Raw genomic sequence first — 17,273 nt, 5'->3', positions numbered from 1 at the left:
CAGTGGGAGAGGGTAGGGGAAAGCATGCTTTGTATATGGAATATTATTACAAATTATGAGTACTGTAAGAGTTGTACTGCTTAATATCAGAGGCCTATGCTCTGCTTCTAAGAGGGAGTAAATTTTAAAATGCATTTAACAGCTGCAGCCAAATATTTTGTTCCTCTGGGAAATCCACAGAAAAAGGACCGAATCCAACTGTGCCTCAAAAATTGTTTGGTAATTAATTCATGGTAGGGAAATTAGGGAAGGCTAGTTGGGTCGTAATTTATTTGATAAAACCTGTCCCTCAAAACTTGACAAAGGACACAGAGAGTCAGTGGGCAGATATTAAATTAACACTAGTGGATAAATGCACAAACCATATATATTTCTGGCTTCAAATCCAGAGTTTTTCTCATTCAAGGTCAATTAGGCTTAATACTGCAAATCTATTTTTAACATTCTCTTTAAATTCTATGGGGATGTTCTTCAGGTTGTATTTTGGCAAGTTGGTTAACTTTATACTAATTTTTGATATTAACAGTTCTGGTTCTTGCCACAATCTGCTGCTTCTGGTCTTGTTTTTTGCAGAGAAAACGAAGCATTTCATCTTTTTTCCAATTATGCAAGTCTTGCTTAATTTCCATACTGGCTATCAGGTGAAGTCCATGTATACAGTTGCTTGTTGGGTTGCTTGAAGAATAATTGCAATAATTAAATCCTCACAAGGCACACTAAAAACCTCCTCAAAAGAAATTGTAAAGGAGACTTCTGCTCTCTTACAATCTTCAAAACCTTCATCTTCAGATAGAATCAATTGATTTTATTCAGTCTCACAGAAAATGAAATTAAACAAGCAATTCAAAAATTAAAACTAAGGAAATCTCTGGGTCATGATGGCTTTACAGCAGAATTCTATAAACCTGTTATAATGAAAAAACTCTACACCTAATCAGCTTGATTAATGAGTTTTTGATGCAAGGTCCATGTCTACAAACCTGGTTTACATGAAGAATCATCCTAATTCCTAAAACAGACAAAGCTTAACCCACTACATCAGCATTCACACCAACTGTCACAATCACAATGTTAAATTCTTCACCTCTGTTCTAGGAAAGAGGATTAATAGTTTCATAAAAGGAATATATTGAGTCTGACCAAGCAAGCCTTATGCCTAACTGTTGATTGTCAGGTGTACTTTGTCAAGCATTAAATGTAACATATCACTCTACTCCAGGGGTAGGCAACCCTTTTGACCCAGGGGCCGGGTTGCTGTCCCTCAGACAACTGGGGGGCCGAATCCAAAAAATAAATAAGTAAATAATTTTTTTTAAAAAAAATAATTAAATAAATAAACCGGGACAAATGTAGGACAGAATTTTCAAATGGAGGACACTTTTTATTAAAAGAAATGGAAGACACACAAAAATGCTGATTTTTTAAAAAATGTTAATATAAATGCATGTTTCGGAGGCTTCTATAGACAATTGCCCCCTTGCCCGCCGCTTGCCCCCCCTTGCCTGCCTCCTCCTGATAGGCCAAAGGCCCCACGCCCTCACGTGAGAGGTCAAAGGCTCCGGCGGCAATCGGCGGCAGGACCGGGCTGGGGCCAGTCCCAAGGCCTTGCCGGGCTGCATCTGGCCCGCGGGCCGCAGGTTGCCTACCCCTGCTCTACTCAAATGAAGACTCCAATTGACCTCTTATCCTTTGGTGTTTTAAAAGCTTTTGGTACAGAGAACTGGAGGTATTTATTTGGGGTGTTAAAAAATGAATTTGAGAAACATTTAGAGATGTTATACAGTAATTCAGAAGCCATTGACCAGTCAATGGCTTCTGAATTAAAGCAAGGTTCTCTCTGCTACCTCTTTTGTATGCCTTAGCAATTGAATCCTTAACTAGTAATATGTAGAGATCTTGTAGCACCTTTCAGACTAACTGGAAAAAAAAGAAAAAGAAATTGGCAGCATTAGCTCATATTGCCAATTTCTTTCTTTCAGTTAGTCTCAAAGGTGCTACAAGATCTCTCTATGTACTGATTCTACAGACTAAAACAGCCCAAACACAAATGGCCCTACAATTGGGTGGCAGGTTTAGAAGACTATCCTTATTGGGCAGGATTGCCATTATAAAATTGTTACCCCCTGCCTCTTTTTTCTATTTCAAATAATTTTCCTTTCTCCAATGCTGGCAAGGGTTAAAGCCTGGCCAAATGTAACCAATGTCTTTGCATTTAGCTATAAAAAGCCCATATTTAGGAAATCTACTCTACACCTCACCACTGAAAAAGGTCTATTAGTCCCATATATAACACTGTCTTTTGTTGCTTTCTGTTGCTTTTCAAGTGAGTCAAATACCTTATCAGGAGAGACACCACTGTTAAGTACCGTAGGTGAGAATGGAGTTCCAAGCAACTTAACAAGCAGAATTCAAATTGTTCTTTAAAAAGGTTGTATGAATGAAAATTAAAGCAATTAAAAAGTCATTGTTACAAACATCTATTATGGTCTGAGACGAATGGAAATAATGTCATATCACCAGACTCCTTGCCCATTTGCCCTTTTCTTTGCCACCCACTTTTGCACAATGCAGATAAATGTAAACAGTTTCAGGAAAGGAAAGGAAAGGAAAAAGTTTTACTCCATTCAAAACCTCTTTTCATAAAGGTAAAGCTAAAACAACTAATGAATCATTTGCAGAATTGGAGTCATTATTAATTGGTTTTATCTTCAGCGAAAGTTGTAACCTTCACATCTAAATTAGCAGCATAAAGAGAGACTTCGAGGGCTTTAACAATTTATGAGAAAACATAGTTTCCTTTGTTTGTAATTGCTTAATTGATCACGTATATTGTAAAGACCATTTAAAACAGGTTGGAGGTCTGATCTAGGCATCACAATATCAGAGAAACCCTGGACTAATATGTGGGCCTTTCCTTTCAAATCCTGATTTGCGTTAGAGAAAATGCTTTGAAAAATGGTTCCTGACTCTAGTCAAACTGGCAAAAATGGTGAGAAACGTGTCTCCAAAATGTTGGAGAGGACGCGATGTTATGGGAACATACACACACTTGTGGCTTGACTGTCCTAGAAATAATTTCATTTTGGCATTCCCTTCTCCTTTTGTGTCATGTCTTTTTAGATTATAAGCCTGAGGGCAGGGAAATGTCTAATTAACTATCTGTAAGCCGTTCTGAGAGCCTTTATGGCTGAAGAGCAGGCTAAAAATACAGTAAATAAATAAATGCTATTCTAAGACAGGTCTTCCAGAAACCTAATCAATGGCCTCACGGCGGATTGTTGTGCTGCTCATTTGGCACCTTCTACAATATTCTGAGCTCCTCATGAACGGTGTCCTAATGATTTTGGATTTCTCAGTTCACTTTCTTGTCTTTGTTATTTTTGCTATATTACTGTAATTATAGTGGGCCCTTGGAATCTGCTAGGGTTTGTTCCAGGATCCCCCATAAATACCAAAATGTGGATGCTCAAGTCCCATTAAATACAATGGCACAGTGAGATGGCATCTCTTGTATAAAATGGCAAAATCAAGGTTTGGTTTTTGGAATTTATATATATATATTAAGTATTTTAAAACTGGATGCTTAAATCCGTGGATAAAAAGTCCGTGGATATGGAGGACTGACTGTACTTGTAACCAAAAAACTGCAGTTTGAAGCCTACAGTGCCAACCTCAGTCTCTAAGTGGCAGACTTGACTATTCTGAACACAAAATTCAAAGACACAGCTGCGTTAGGCTGGAAAATGAGTATGCAAAGGGATCTTGTAGCACCTTTGAGACTACTTGGAAGAAAGAGGCTGATATCATGAGCTTTTGTAGACGTGAGTCTACTTCCTCAGATGGTCTATTTCTTCAGACCAATTCTATGAAAGCTCATGCTAACAACTTCTATCTTTCAGTTAGTTTCAAAGGTGCTACAAGATTCCTTTGCACACTACCTTGAACATAGGTTTACAGTTATAGAAACCTGGGGGTCACATGGACCCAAAAGGGCTGCACCCTTCATTGTGAACCCACAATGTAGTTTACTCAAGAAGTTCCCTTGCATCATATAGAGGAGTTGATGGCAATTCTGCTATGTTTCTGGCTCCCCTGAGCTCTTTTGGACATAGAAATGTACGGAAATCACTTTTGGGGTCTTCTAGGACTGAAATACTGGACCTGTTGTACTAGGGGATTCTGAGAATTGTAGTAGCCCCCCCCCCCCCAAAGGAACTTTGCAAGCTCCTATAGCTGTTCTGCTCCATAACACATCTCAAGAATATCTGTTGACAAACAATCCTAAGAAAGCAATGAAGAATAAACACATTTTGGAAGTTAGCTATATTGGGATGGATGGATACACATACACACAACTAATGACGAATGATGAGGCTTACCTTCAGGCATGACCTTACGCCTCGTAAGGGTTCGTGTGTTAGTGTGGAGTTGCTGGTGCCTTGAGAGATTGGATTGCCACTTGAAGGCTTTGCCACATTCTGGGCATTTGTAGGACCTGTCCTCCGAGTGGACCTTCATGTGCTCAGTCAGGCCTACCAGGGTAGCTTTGCTGACTCCACACTCAGTACATATGTATCCACCATCAGTCTGGGACTTTGAGCTCCTAGTTCCGACCTTTCCATTGTTGCCTGCCAATGCATGAGTTTTCTGGTGAGCCTCAAAAAATGCTTTTCCTTTGTACGTCTTCCCACATTCGGTGCACTCGTACACATTCTTTGAGTGTGTCTGCATGTGCCTCAGAAGATCAGATAAGTAATAGGCTTTGTGGCCACACTCAGAACACACGTGTCTTTTCTCCGCTGGTTTATACCGGCCGTACTTTTTCACAGTTTTCCGCCTACCTCGAGAAGGTGTTTCCTGCCTTTGAGGTATGTTTCTTGCAGGGGGAGGCTGTTCCTTTTCAAGATTCTTGGAAGTATCTTCTGTGAATGGGTCTGGGAAGTCAAAGGAGTCATCTGTCTCCGAATCCCCTTCCTGGGAATTTTCTGTTTTGATCCTACTCAGCATTTTGCCACCTGGTGGAAAGTCAGGAAAATGTACCAAGGTATCACTTCCAATGAACAATTAACTGTCATAACATCAGGGAAACCTCTGCAATCAAGTCACTAATTGACCTTAGGAAAATAAAATCTTCCCTTTCTCTCAGCCTCAATAGCCCAATTTGGACAATGGGAAGCTAGCTCAACTACAGGAAAGTGCCAATGGTATATATACCTCAGTGACTTTTCCCTAGAAATCTTTCTGTTTGTGTTCATGATATTATGTTGTTGTTGTGTGTCTTTATCATGTGCTTTATGTTGTTCTTGTTGTGTTTCTGACTTATGGAGACTTTAAGGCGAGCCTATTGTGAGTAGAATCACAAGGTGATTCTACTCTGCTGCAAGCACGCTGAACTGAACCATGACTGCAGCAGCTGCAACAAACCCACTTCCCCAAAGACTTGGCTTAGGAGAAAGAAAGGTGGCTGGACTGCATATAGAAGCACCAAATGATAGAGTTGGCAGATTAATCAAGGGAAATCTAGTCCAACCACCTGCCATGCAGGAACACACACCTACATCACTCCTGAGAGATGGTCATCCAACCTCTGTACTAGAAAACCTTTTGCACATGTTCAGAGGCCTGACACAGAGAAACAAGACTAGGATTTGAAGCCCTAAGCTCAGCTCTCAAGATATTTAGGAGAGAAAATTATTCAGCACTTTCCAAAGCCAGTACTATTGCAAAGCAACAATTGTTTGGGAGGGGTGTGCGTGCATGTCTACTCTGGAATAAGCAGATTCGCCATGTCCCATTTGTAGATTACTGGGTGAAGGAGAGCTCAGCCAGCGCTCAGAATTGTTACTTTTCTTTCTTTGTTATTATTATTAAATGTCTTCAAGTAAACTCCAACTTATTGCAACCCTGTCAGAGGATTTTTTTCGGCAAGATTTATTCAGAGGTGGTTTTCTGTTGGCTTCCCCTTTGGCTATGGATTTCCATGACAGAGCAGGGATTCAAACCATGACCTGTCAGAGTCCTAGGCCAGCAACTCTGACCAGTACGCTACAGTGGTTCTCATTGGCAAGATTTATTCAGAGGAGATTTGCCAACTGCTTATCTCTGAGGCTGAGAGAATGACTTGCCCACAGTCATTCCATGGGCGGATTCTTTGACTGGGTGGTTTCAACCCCTGGTTTCCTAGAGCCCTACTCCAAAAGTCAAACCACTATGTGCCTTCAAGTTGTTTCCAATTTATGGCACCCCAAAGGCAAACTGAGTGTTTTCTTAACAAGATTTTTTTTTGAGAAGGGAATTTGCCCTTCCCTTTTACCGAGGCTGAGTGTGTGTGACTTGCCGAAGGGGTTTCCATGGCCAAGTGGGGATTCAAACTGTGGTCTCCAGATTCATAGTCCAATGCTGAAACCACAACATCTTGCTGGCTCTCAATATTATATCTTGGGCCACCCTTACGGACTGTACTTTTTTTCACCCCTAATTTATGAAGACTGGTTTGAGATCAGACACAACTAAGATACCTGGGGTCTAGGTCAGAATTCTCTCAGTTCAGATTCTATTCTCCCTCAGTCCCAACCACACATTCTTACCCAAGGGGCTGCTTGGAAATGGCTCCCCATTCTCAGTTCTTGGAGCAAAGATGGCTTCTTGCTGACCAGGCTGGGAAATGCTCTTGGGTGGAGAAATGAGTCCTTCTTGAGGCATGAAAAAAAAGCAAGTAATGAGGATAGTTTGGACTTTCCTGGCATATCTGGCCAAAATAACCCAAAATGCATATTCAAAGATATCTGGAATGGCTATTTTGGGCACCTGAGAAAGAGGTGGGTACAAAAACTGCATCCCTGTGGGACATGACATGGACAAGTATGTAACTTTTTATGGTGAGAGGAAAAATATTCACCACATGCTAAATGCAGATTTCATGTATGAAGACAATATACTCCAGAGTAACATATGGTTGGCCTTTACTGCAAACGGAAATTGGTTCAGTACACAGAGGCATTTTTGGTGTCCTTCTCTATAGGCTTCCTTGGCTCTCTTTCAAATTATCTGGTCTCTCACAGATCCAATTTAAAAAATATATAAGCCCAAACCTTTGATTAATATGCGAACACCAAAGGTCTCCTTTTCTATTTTGCAAACACCTCTCCAAGAGGAGGATCATTTCCCCTAAAAAGCTTTGCAAAACCTTTCTCACTGGATTCTATTCTTTTTAAAATATCCAAGAGCATATTGATAAATACACAAAAAATAATTTCTTATATTTAAATTTGTATTTTGTATATCTTGAAAGATACATTGGAATACTATATTTTCTGTATATTGTGCATACTTACAATATACAACATATTGTGGAAATCCTTCTCTTTGTCCCTGCATCCTCACAGGTACATCTGATGGGAACACAGGAGAGGGCCTTCTTGTTGGCTGCTCCCCAAGTTCTGCAACTCCCTTCCTAGAGAAGTTAGACCAGTACCCTCCCTGTTATTTTTCCACAAGGAGGCAATGACCTTTTCATTTTGGCAAGTCTTTGAGGACTCACTGCTTAGGGGGTAGTACATAATGTACTGCTTTTTTTTAATGATTTGTATTTTTTAAAACTTTTGGGGGATAGTTCTACAGTTTATAGATTAAATTTTTATCTTTTGCATGTTATGAAAATTTACTTATCTTTGTTTGAACTGTTGTAATCCCAAAATTGGGGAAAAGGCAGGATATACAAAGAAACAGTATCAACAATAAGGATATATTGCCTTCTAAAAATAAACAGCAATTTTTTAAAAAAAATTAATATTCCAAGTTCTTTCCCTCACTTTACAGACCCTTCCCCATGGGCGGATACTCACCTGAAGCATTGCTGGAGGTGCCATGGCTGGCGTTCTCCTCCTCAAGTGCCCAACAGCTAGGCTTTTGATTGAGGTTTGGCTCTTCCTTCACCTTCAAGGGCTCCTGAAACAGGGAAACACGCCTTGCTCAGATTTCCAACAGGCCCCAGAAAAGTCCAAAGACACACACTGGCCTCACACAACAACCCTGCAGTGTCACGTAAATAACTGCATGCAGACCTATGCTACGCTGAGCCATATCACCCAACTTCTTGTAAAGTCCTGAAGACTTGGTTCCCTTCTGGGGGAAATAGCAATAATAAGTACATTTCTATACCTCTTATCAGTACACTTAAGCATTCTCTAAGTAGTTTACAATGTGTAAGCTAATTGCCCCCCCCCCCCCAAAAGCTGGGTACTCATTTTAATGACCTCGGAGAGATGCCAGGCTGAGTCGATCCTGAGCCCCTGGCTGGGATTGAACTCAAAACCTTATGGTTTGTGAGTGGCTGAAGTACCAGCATTTAACGACTGTGCCACAAGAGCTCCCTAAAAGGCGGCATACAAATAAAATATAATAAAATAAATAAGCTACCCGGAAGGTTCCTGGTGAATTTCAGCACTGCTGTGATCAATCCTCAACTGGCCATGGGGGAGGTAGCCAGATGCTTCTCCAATCTTACCCATATGCCATGAGGCAGCTTCAGGGTTTTGTAGTAAGTTGGGGTGTGTGTGGCGTTAGGTGCTGCAAGGAGAGGAAGGGAATACCAATCCACACAGCACCCAAAAATAGACATCTGCACTTGTAAGGGACACTTATTATGTGTATATCTTTTTGACTAAATTCCAGCTACTAGCTCTAGCTCTTCAAACTAGCAGACAGATACCTGCAAGCATAGCACAAAGTCAGTTGAGGCTGGACAGTTTCAGTGGCATCACAAATCCACAGGATATGCATGGCCATTTGCCATGCTGGGATGAGGATTCTGAACACTGTAGTCCAAAAACGCGCTCCCTCAAAATCTGCCTTTTTGTTTTCAAAAATGCAAGCCCTGCTTCAAATCAATACTGTCCGTTTGGCTTCAGCCTGTAAGAGTTGAATGGCTAACGTCACATACCTGCATTAGCCCAATCCCAGGTGCTTCCTGTCCTTCTGGAGGAGGCACTACATCGATGTTCCTTGTGGGGGGCATTTCGCTGGCTGTGAAATACAAGAGGAAGAGAATTTTAAAGAAGAAAAAAAAGAGGGGACAGTGGTTCATTCAATAGTCATCAGCCACCACAGCCAATGATAATTATGAGCCACTCCACAAAATGACAAAAGGATTAATGAGTCCCTAGACGAAACATAGGCCTTTCATTGCATATGTTGACATTCAGCCCTTTGGTGAAAAGGGCATAAAAATAATGCTGTCGCTGTTCTGCCTAAAGGGTTTTACCCATCTATCTAATCTAAGAAGTTTATCACACAGGGATAACTGGAAGTATAAATGGGGTTCATCCCATGAAAATCAAGCATTCACGATTAAGATTTTCACATGACGTCGTAATTAAAGTTCCATTATCTCAGGAATATCCCATGAAAATTGCGCAAGCATCTGCGATAAAGGTTTTCACATCATGTCACAATCAAAAGCGATTAAAACACCATTAATAATAAATAAATAAATAAAATTTTTATTTATATACCGCCCTTCCATCAGATCAGGGCGGTTTACAGCAATTAAAATACAGTGGACAATAAGCATTAAAATCATACAACAAATACAAGAAACATAAAAACAAAAGGCCCCAGGTTAGCCAGTCCCGTTGCCAGTGCGGCGGAAGGAGGTCTATAGGACCTTATTCAGGGAATGCAATTACGAACAGGAAGGTCTTTAAGTCCCGTCTAAATTGGGCCAGGGAGGTAGCTGAGCGGAGCTCTATGGGCAGCGTGTTCCAAAGGGCCGGGGCGGCGATGGAAAATGTCCTCCTGGTAGTGGAGACAAACCTCGCCCCGGGAACCCTAAGTAGTTGCTGCCCAGATGTTCTGAGGGTGCGGGGCAGAATGTATGGGAATAACCAGGCAATAAACAGCAACAAACCATTTATGGGAAAATCCTGTGAATGATTTGTTGCTGTTTATTGCCTGGTTATTCCTGGAATAATGAGTGTGAAAATCTTAATCATGCTTTAATAGTAATTGCATAGTTTTCATGGGATAAACCCTGTTTAAGCTTTCCCCATGTGATAAACTCCTAAGAGATGGCAAATCATTGGCCTGCCCTCCCCCACAGCCTGTTTTTCCAGGCCTCAACATCCCCCAAACTCTGACTCTTCCTTTCTATCCAGGAGGAGAAGGAAGGAGAAGAAGAGGAGGGGGAAGAGAAAGTAGCAGGGAGGGAGGATGAAAGAGTGAATTACCTCTCTGGCAAGACCTCCAGGAAGAAAATTCTGCTCTTAAATTGACTGCAGCCCCCTCTTGCATTGTTTAACCAAAAAAACCTCATTTTTAAAAAGGGGTAGGTAAAGTGTGGTCCTTAGGGCTGTTTACAGCTGCCAGGGCCCCTCAAAATTCTCCAATGGCCCTAAATGCCTTCTAGAGGGTGTGGAGGCCATTCCTGCCATGTTTTTGGCTTTACTAAGGCCATTTTATGTCCAGGAGAGCAGGATTTCTTTTTGGAAAAGGAAGTGATTTGTTTTTAGCGTAGGTTTTTTTTTTGGCATCCGGGAGAATCCCTGACAGTTGGTGGTGTGCAACAGCAACAAGGGACACTGTAGCTTACAACTGATCTGTTAGTTGCAAAGGAAAACTGGAGCCTCAGGGCGGCCAAAGTTGTTGATCAATTTTGCCTCACACGGCTATAAAATAAGAGCAACTTGTAACTCCTTACCCATTAAACTGATTTCCCTCTCACCTTTCTGAGTGGATCCCACACAGGGCTGTCTCTGAGAGGCCTGAGTCTCCAGGGCATTTGTGGTCATTGCTGGCATAGGTACCTGAAAATTGCAACAAAGAGCCAAAATTGGAAGGCTGAACTTTATAGATAAAAAAATCCACAGTGTTCACTTTACTTCCTAGTTGTTGCCTGTTTTATCTAATCAGCCCAAATAACTACCTCATACATTCTGGCACACATCAATCCATTAACATTTGAATTTGGAAGAGCCAGCTTTTAATCAGACAGGTCTCCCCCCGCCCCCGGCGTTATTTGAGGTTTGACGCATTACTGGAAACAAAGAATATTAAATATGATCTTTTTTCTAACAATGACTGGTAGTTGTTGTTTTTAAAAAGTAACTCTCCTGTCAAATCCTTTAAAGTTTGCAAAAGGACTCATATACTGATGTATCAGACATTTATGATCTGCTTGGCTCTTTTAGACCAAAGCAGCTTTATCTTCTCAAACCTTGGGTGGCAAATGCAAATCTGTGCTGATCTTTTCATTCTACTTTTCTCCAACATATTTTCCCCCTGGAGGAACCTTGAAATAATTTTCACATCTCAGGAAACCTTTGCATAAAAATTATTGTGTTTACAGCACAAAAAAGCCTCGCTTCCATAGCAATTCCTTACAGAATCATGCAGAACCTGTTTCTAAAACCTTGTTTGAATTGCTGCTACAGTTCTTGAGTGTGGGGTTTGGGGCTGTACTGCTCTGAGCTAGCTTGAACATACATTTCTATTTTTTTTTTGTAACAACTCAGCAAACACTTTGTATATCTTGACTAAAAATGCATAATATACAATTTTGAATACTATTTTAAAATTTATTTAACAGCTTGACCTGGCAGCCCAAGATCTGAATGAGAAAGAAAACTGTATTAATAAAATGTTTTTATAAACTGATTCAGACTGCGACCTGTGAATTATTAATGAAAATACGTGTGCATTTTTTGGTTTCCCGCAATAAAGAAGAAATTATGAGCAGCAGATTCCTCCCCTCTCTTTCAGCTTCTTTTTGAACTACAATGGGCCCTCGGTATCTGTGGGAAATCTGTTTTGTATCCCCCTCATGGATGCCAAATTCCACGGATATTCAAGTCTCATTGACTTCAATGGTGGTGCAGCCACGCCACCATTGAAGACAGTGGCACTTGCTGCTCCCGGCAGTTGCTCCCCTGCCCTCGATTGCCCATTCCGAGAGCCGGAGGAAGAGGAGAGACGAGGGAGTTTAACTTCCCACCACTGCCAGTGTCTCGCTATGGGAAGGTGGGCAGCCTCCCCCATGAATGCCAAATTCCATGGATGTTCAAGTCCCATTGACTTCAATGGTGGTGCAGCCATGCAGCCGTTCCCACATTGAAAACAGTGGCACTTGCTGCTCCCGGCAGTCGCTCCTCTGCCCTCGGTTGCCCATTCCGAAGCCGTCCGGAGCCAGAGGAAGAGGAGGAAGGAGGGAGTCTAACTTCCCGTTGCTGCCAGTGTCTCGCTATGACAAGACGGGTGGCCTCCCTCCTTTCCCGCCACTGGAGCTGGATGGCTGGTCCTGAAGCCTCCCGCAGCCAGAGGCCCCTTGCACTCGGGTGATAGGGTCACCTTAGAGTTGCCATAAGTCAGAAACAACTTGAAGGTACACAGCAACAACAACCAAAGCTGTCCTTCTGCCAGCAGATAAATACAGTGTGCCCTTTTTTTTTTTAACCGGGGGATCCATTCTGGACCACCACCACCCCGCATAAAAAAATGTGTATGCTCGAGCCCCACTGAAAATAATGGGGCTCGTGCATGGTGCGGCGGCGTGACAGTGCACACACCACGGGCGCACGCCCCATTATTCTTAATGGGAGATGCCGCCCCTTGCGCCTCACGGGCTCCCTAGCGGCTTTCAGCATATGCTGAAACCCGCAAATGGTGTGTCTGCGTATGATGCGGGTGCACTGTACTTTTTTTCCAGGCAAACTTTCAGCAACTGTATAACTGTTGAAGAAGGGCTTTTTAAAGTATGAGCACTGTTCTTTGAAAATGTATGTGTTTTAAAACTAGTTTTTAATTCAACCATGTCACAATACTTAAATTGCTTCAGATTATCATCATAGTTTTTTTGTGTTTTCATCTGAAATAATTCTCAATCTTGTTGTGAGCTACCTCATAACCTCATTCTGTCAGAAGTGTAGCATAAAAGTCAGATAAGCAGGACTGTGGAGTTGGAATCAGAAACAATTTAGGGCAGTGTTGATGTCAGTAGAAATGTATTGACTTTAGCTTCAAACTGGAAACATTTAATATTGATTGTGATTTCCTGTATGGCAAGGGTTGGACTGGATGGCCGTTGTGGTCTCTTCAACTCTATGATTCTGATAGGTTAACAACAACTTACCATAAGGCAACTGCTGCAGCCCCCAAACTATGGAACAATTTACCGGAAGAGATCCGTCTTACCACTACTTTGGATGCCTTATAAAAGGCACTTAAGACGGATCTCTTCCGGAGGACTTATCCACCTGATCTCTTATAAGTAACTTTAGAAAGACCCCCACTTCTGATTATTAACAAGATTGTAAATAGATGACGAACCAGTCACTTTAACAATTTGTAATAACTGTTGTGATTTTATTGATTATATTTGTAAATTGTATTGTCTATTTTATTATGATGTAATCCTGCCTGGATCCATAGGGAGAGGCATAAAATATAAATAAAATTTATTGTTATTATTATTATTTTAAATGCCTAGTTTTTACAGTATATATACTTTCATAGCAATTTTGATAAGTGTTCTTGTTCAGAAATTTTAATCAATTAAGAGTACATCTACATTGTAGAAATAATACAATTATACACCACATTGTAACTCCATCCTATGGAATCCTAGGATTTGTAGTTTTACAAGGTCTTTAGCCTTCTCTGCCAAAGCATGCTGGTGCCTGACAAAACTACAAATCCCAGGATTCTGTAGGGTTGAGCCATGGCAGTTAATGTGGTGTCAAACTTCATTATTCCTACAGTGCAGATGCACCCTAAACCTATTTTATGTTTTCTCAATCTAAATATCCTAATGATTCATATGGTGATTTCTTGTGCAAGCATTTTTACTACAGTATATTTGTTATTACTAATTACTATGCATCTGCAGTTCAAGAAAGATCTGGAAGGGACAGAGTCAAAACTGCACAGTAGAAAAACAGGCACAGGAGTTGAAGGTTTAGCATACTCACTCCCTAGCCCTGCAGATAAAGAACAAAGCCTAACACCCATTTCTCACCTGCCAGTCCCATGACCGAGCCGTGTGCCGACGACCCATCAGGAAATCCTCTGCCAGCGCCACTGTCTCAACGCAGTCCCCTGGCCCGCGTTCCTGCACCCAGCTCTGGACTTCTGGTGGCAGCATGGACAGGAGTTGCTCCTTGATGATCAGCTCCAGGATCTGCTCCTTGGTGTGTTTCTCTGGCTTCAGCCATTGACGGCAGAGCTCCTGCAGCTGGCTATAAACCTGGCGGGGCCCTTCCAGTTCCTGGTAACAGCATTGCCTGAAGTGCTGGCGCTTCGACTCCGTCCTGAAGGCATCTGCTCGCATGAGGGCATCCTTCACCTTCTGGTAGTCCTGCCGCTCCCGGGGATCTAGCCGACAGAAGTATTGCTCCACTCCTCCCCTCATCGCTGGCAGGAGCCGTCCCACCCACTCTTCTCTTGGCCACCGGCAAGCTTCGGCGACTTGCTCAAAGGCAGACAAGAAAGCTTTGGTGTCATCCCAGGGCACAGCATCTACCAGCTGAGGGTTTCCCCATCCCGTCTGAGCAGATCTGAGAAATTCTTGCCACTGGGCCTCCCACTGTTGGTTCAACCCTATATTCAGCTGTTGGTTGACCTGCCTCGGCATCCCGTTGAAGCACATCACCTGGACGATGCGAGGGATTTTCCCCGGACCCTCTGAAGTCTTCTCCATGCTTACTGCTTGCTTCTAGAACTAGGAAATACAGGAATATACCTGCTAGTGTTAGGATTGAAAATGGTATTGAGGCCTTCCTCAGCCTTTCAGGAAATTTTGTTATTAATAAATAACTGCTGCTTCTGTATTTTGAGTGCTGCTTTCAGAGCTTCCAATGTGGTTCTTCTTCAAAAGCATCCCCCCAGAAGGGTGGGGGGATTTCTGAAAAGAAAGAGGAAGACATGTTACCATTAGAAAGGGATGCAGAGACTTGGCATGTGCTAACATCAATAGGAACAAGAGCAACATTTGTTTCCCATCTTGGCATTAACAGATCCTGTGAAGGTCAGAGAGTCAGGGTAAGACTGGAGCCAGGTTCAAATCTGCACTTTGCCATACTTGGTAACCTTGGAACAATCAAATTTCTCTACCTGAACTATGTTACAGATCTAATGTGAGAGGAAAACAGGCAAAGGAACCAGCGCTTTAGAAGAAAGGCAAGGTTTGCATCTAATAAATTATATAAACAGTTTTGTTCCTATTCCTTAAAAACATTTTAAGACACAGAAACTTTACAGGTGTGTTTTGAACATGTTCTATAAAATTACCTTCAGGATATGCATATAAGATATATTTGAAACATAAATGAATGACTGTGTGTACAAATCTATGAGTGTTGGTGTATGTGAAATGGCTGTGTGTGAGACAGTATGCATAAAATTTGCACATGTGTTAAGCATTGGATTTATTTAAATAAAATTTCAAATTTGAACGAGGTTATTTCCTTATAGAATTTTAAACGATGAATGTACATGAATGTGCAAATGGAAATATGCAGACTAAACAAGCCTAATATTTTTATTCATACACTATGTCAAGCAAGGGGAGGGACAACATCCGCATGTAAATGTGAATGGGGTCACAAAGGTAAAAAGTCTGAGAACCACTGTTACCATTTTCATCAACCCCACATTCACAACCACATGACTAGGGATGATGGAGTTTGAATGCTGTATATGGCACTGGCCAGATACAGCCCATGGACCACTCACTGAATCAAAGTCATATACACCTTGGCACTTCCCATCAGAACCAAGCATGGCGTTATACAAGGCAGTGCTCTACAACACTTACTTTTGCTCTAAAGAAAATTATTGGAAGTTGATTTTATTTTTAATTCAAACATGTCCTGACAGACTGAAAAAAAGAAGGGGTGAGAGAGAAAGCAAGACCAGACATGCAGATCTATGCTATTTAGATCTGGTTCTCTCTTTGAGAAAGAGCTCAATTTTCCTAAAGCCAAGTAAATGATTCTTCCAGTCTAATGGCTGTAAATTAAAAGGGAATGGCTTACACAGTCATTCAAAATGGATCTCCTCGCTCCAGTTCATTTGTGACAGTGCCAAGGAGGGAAGCTATGTCAATATTTCAGTGCAGAAAACAAAGTAAAACACCATTGTATTTAGGGGAAATAATTGTTTGCTTTCTCACTTTGCGTCCAAAGGGATTCATCATTCATGAACTACAAATGGGGGGTCCACAAGAGCTTGAAAAAGTTTCCTTTTCTCAAAGGCAGCTCTCAAAATCTCAGTGTGGGCAATGGCCAGGCTGGATGGGGGATTCTCGGAGATATAGTCAAAAAAGGGATTTCCCCCCCCAAGCTCTTTGTTGATCCAAGATTGGTATTGAAACTTATCTAGGTAATATGAATGTCCTAGATGTCCTACCTAGATGTCCTATTTTCCCTCTACAGTATCAGAGGTCAGCATTGTAAGTGAGGGTTCTGGGGCTCCACTGTAAATAGCAATACAGATGAACTGGTATTATCCATATAAATATGGCTATAGTCAGCCCTCCACATAAGTGGATGTGATTATACATGGATTTGGTTAATATGGTCTCTCTAGGAATTTCTAGTTCCTCCAATGTGACTCTGTGGTCATTGTCTGTCAAAAGTCACACTGTCAGAAGTAACAGTGATTCCCACACTTTGGTCATCTAGATGTGTTAGACTTCAACTTCCAGAATTTCTGGCTATTGGCCAAGTTGGCTGGGGCTTCTGAGGGCTGAAGTCCAAAACATCTGGAAGACCAAAGTTTGGGAATCATTGACCTAGAGATTCCTTGAGAGGACACTTCTCTAGGCATTTGTAGGTCCTCGAGCCCAATTCTATGGTAAACTTCTGAAAGGTATTGACTATAAGAGTTGCATTGGAGGACCTAGAGATTCCTAGAGTGATGTTCTCTCAGATTTAAAAAAATAGTGTTTTCTCATTTGCGGTTTTTCCACTTTTCACAGGGGTTCTGCACCTATGACCCCAGTGAATGTGGAGGGCCCACTGGATTTATCCACTGCATTTAGTCAAACCAGAAGTCCTGAGCTCACCAAAGTTGCAGCCACCGTCTCATTCATCCCAAGTCCCATGCAAACCAGGAGATATCACCATATCAGTAGTTTCCAGGTGATGCAACTTCTTGACCACTCAGAAGACGAGAATGGTAATAATCCTAGTAAAGGATTAATCCTAGTAAAAAAAAGGATTAATCCTAGTAATAATCCTAGTAAAGGATTATTTAGTCCAAACTGATTGAAAAGGACAGTC

The 17,273-nt window shown here is 41.6% G+C and overlaps 1 protein-coding gene across 4 annotated transcripts in view; it reads right to left on the bottom strand.

The window, feature by feature from the left end:
- The window catches only part of LOC149320721 (uncharacterized), a 48,231-nt gene that overhangs the window by 14,833 nt on the left and 16,125 nt on the right, over positions 1 to 17,273 (bottom strand). For 3 of the 4 annotated variants that reach the window (XM_089502701.1, XM_089502693.1, XM_089502717.1), the window contains exons 2-7: positions 14,009 to 14,893; positions 10,721 to 10,802; positions 8,942 to 9,024; positions 7,845 to 7,947; positions 6,588 to 6,692; positions 4,380 to 5,015 (exon numbers count right to left, since the gene is read on the bottom strand). In XM_089502701.1, the coding sequence (XP_089358827.1) occupies positions 4,380 to 5,015; positions 6,588 to 6,692; positions 7,845 to 7,947; positions 8,942 to 9,024; positions 10,721 to 10,802; positions 14,009 to 14,689 (1,690 nt within the window). In that variant the 5' untranslated portion in view covers positions 14,690 to 14,893. The remainder of the gene's footprint in view (positions 1 to 4,379; positions 5,016 to 6,587; positions 6,693 to 7,844; positions 7,948 to 8,941; positions 9,025 to 10,720; positions 10,803 to 14,008; positions 14,894 to 17,273) is intronic. The other variant, XM_089502710.1, reaches the window with a different exon arrangement.

This window comes from Sceloporus occidentalis, unplaced genomic scaffold (genome assembly GCF_023333645.1).
Source record: "Sceloporus occidentalis isolate IW3139 unplaced genomic scaffold, rSceOcc1.0.p SCAF_1, whole genome shotgun sequence".
NCBI lineage: Eukaryota > Metazoa > Chordata > Lepidosauria > Squamata > Phrynosomatidae > Sceloporus > Sceloporus occidentalis.
The sequence above is the reverse complement of the archived record's forward strand: the minus strand, read 5'-3'. Positions and strand labels throughout refer to the sequence as shown.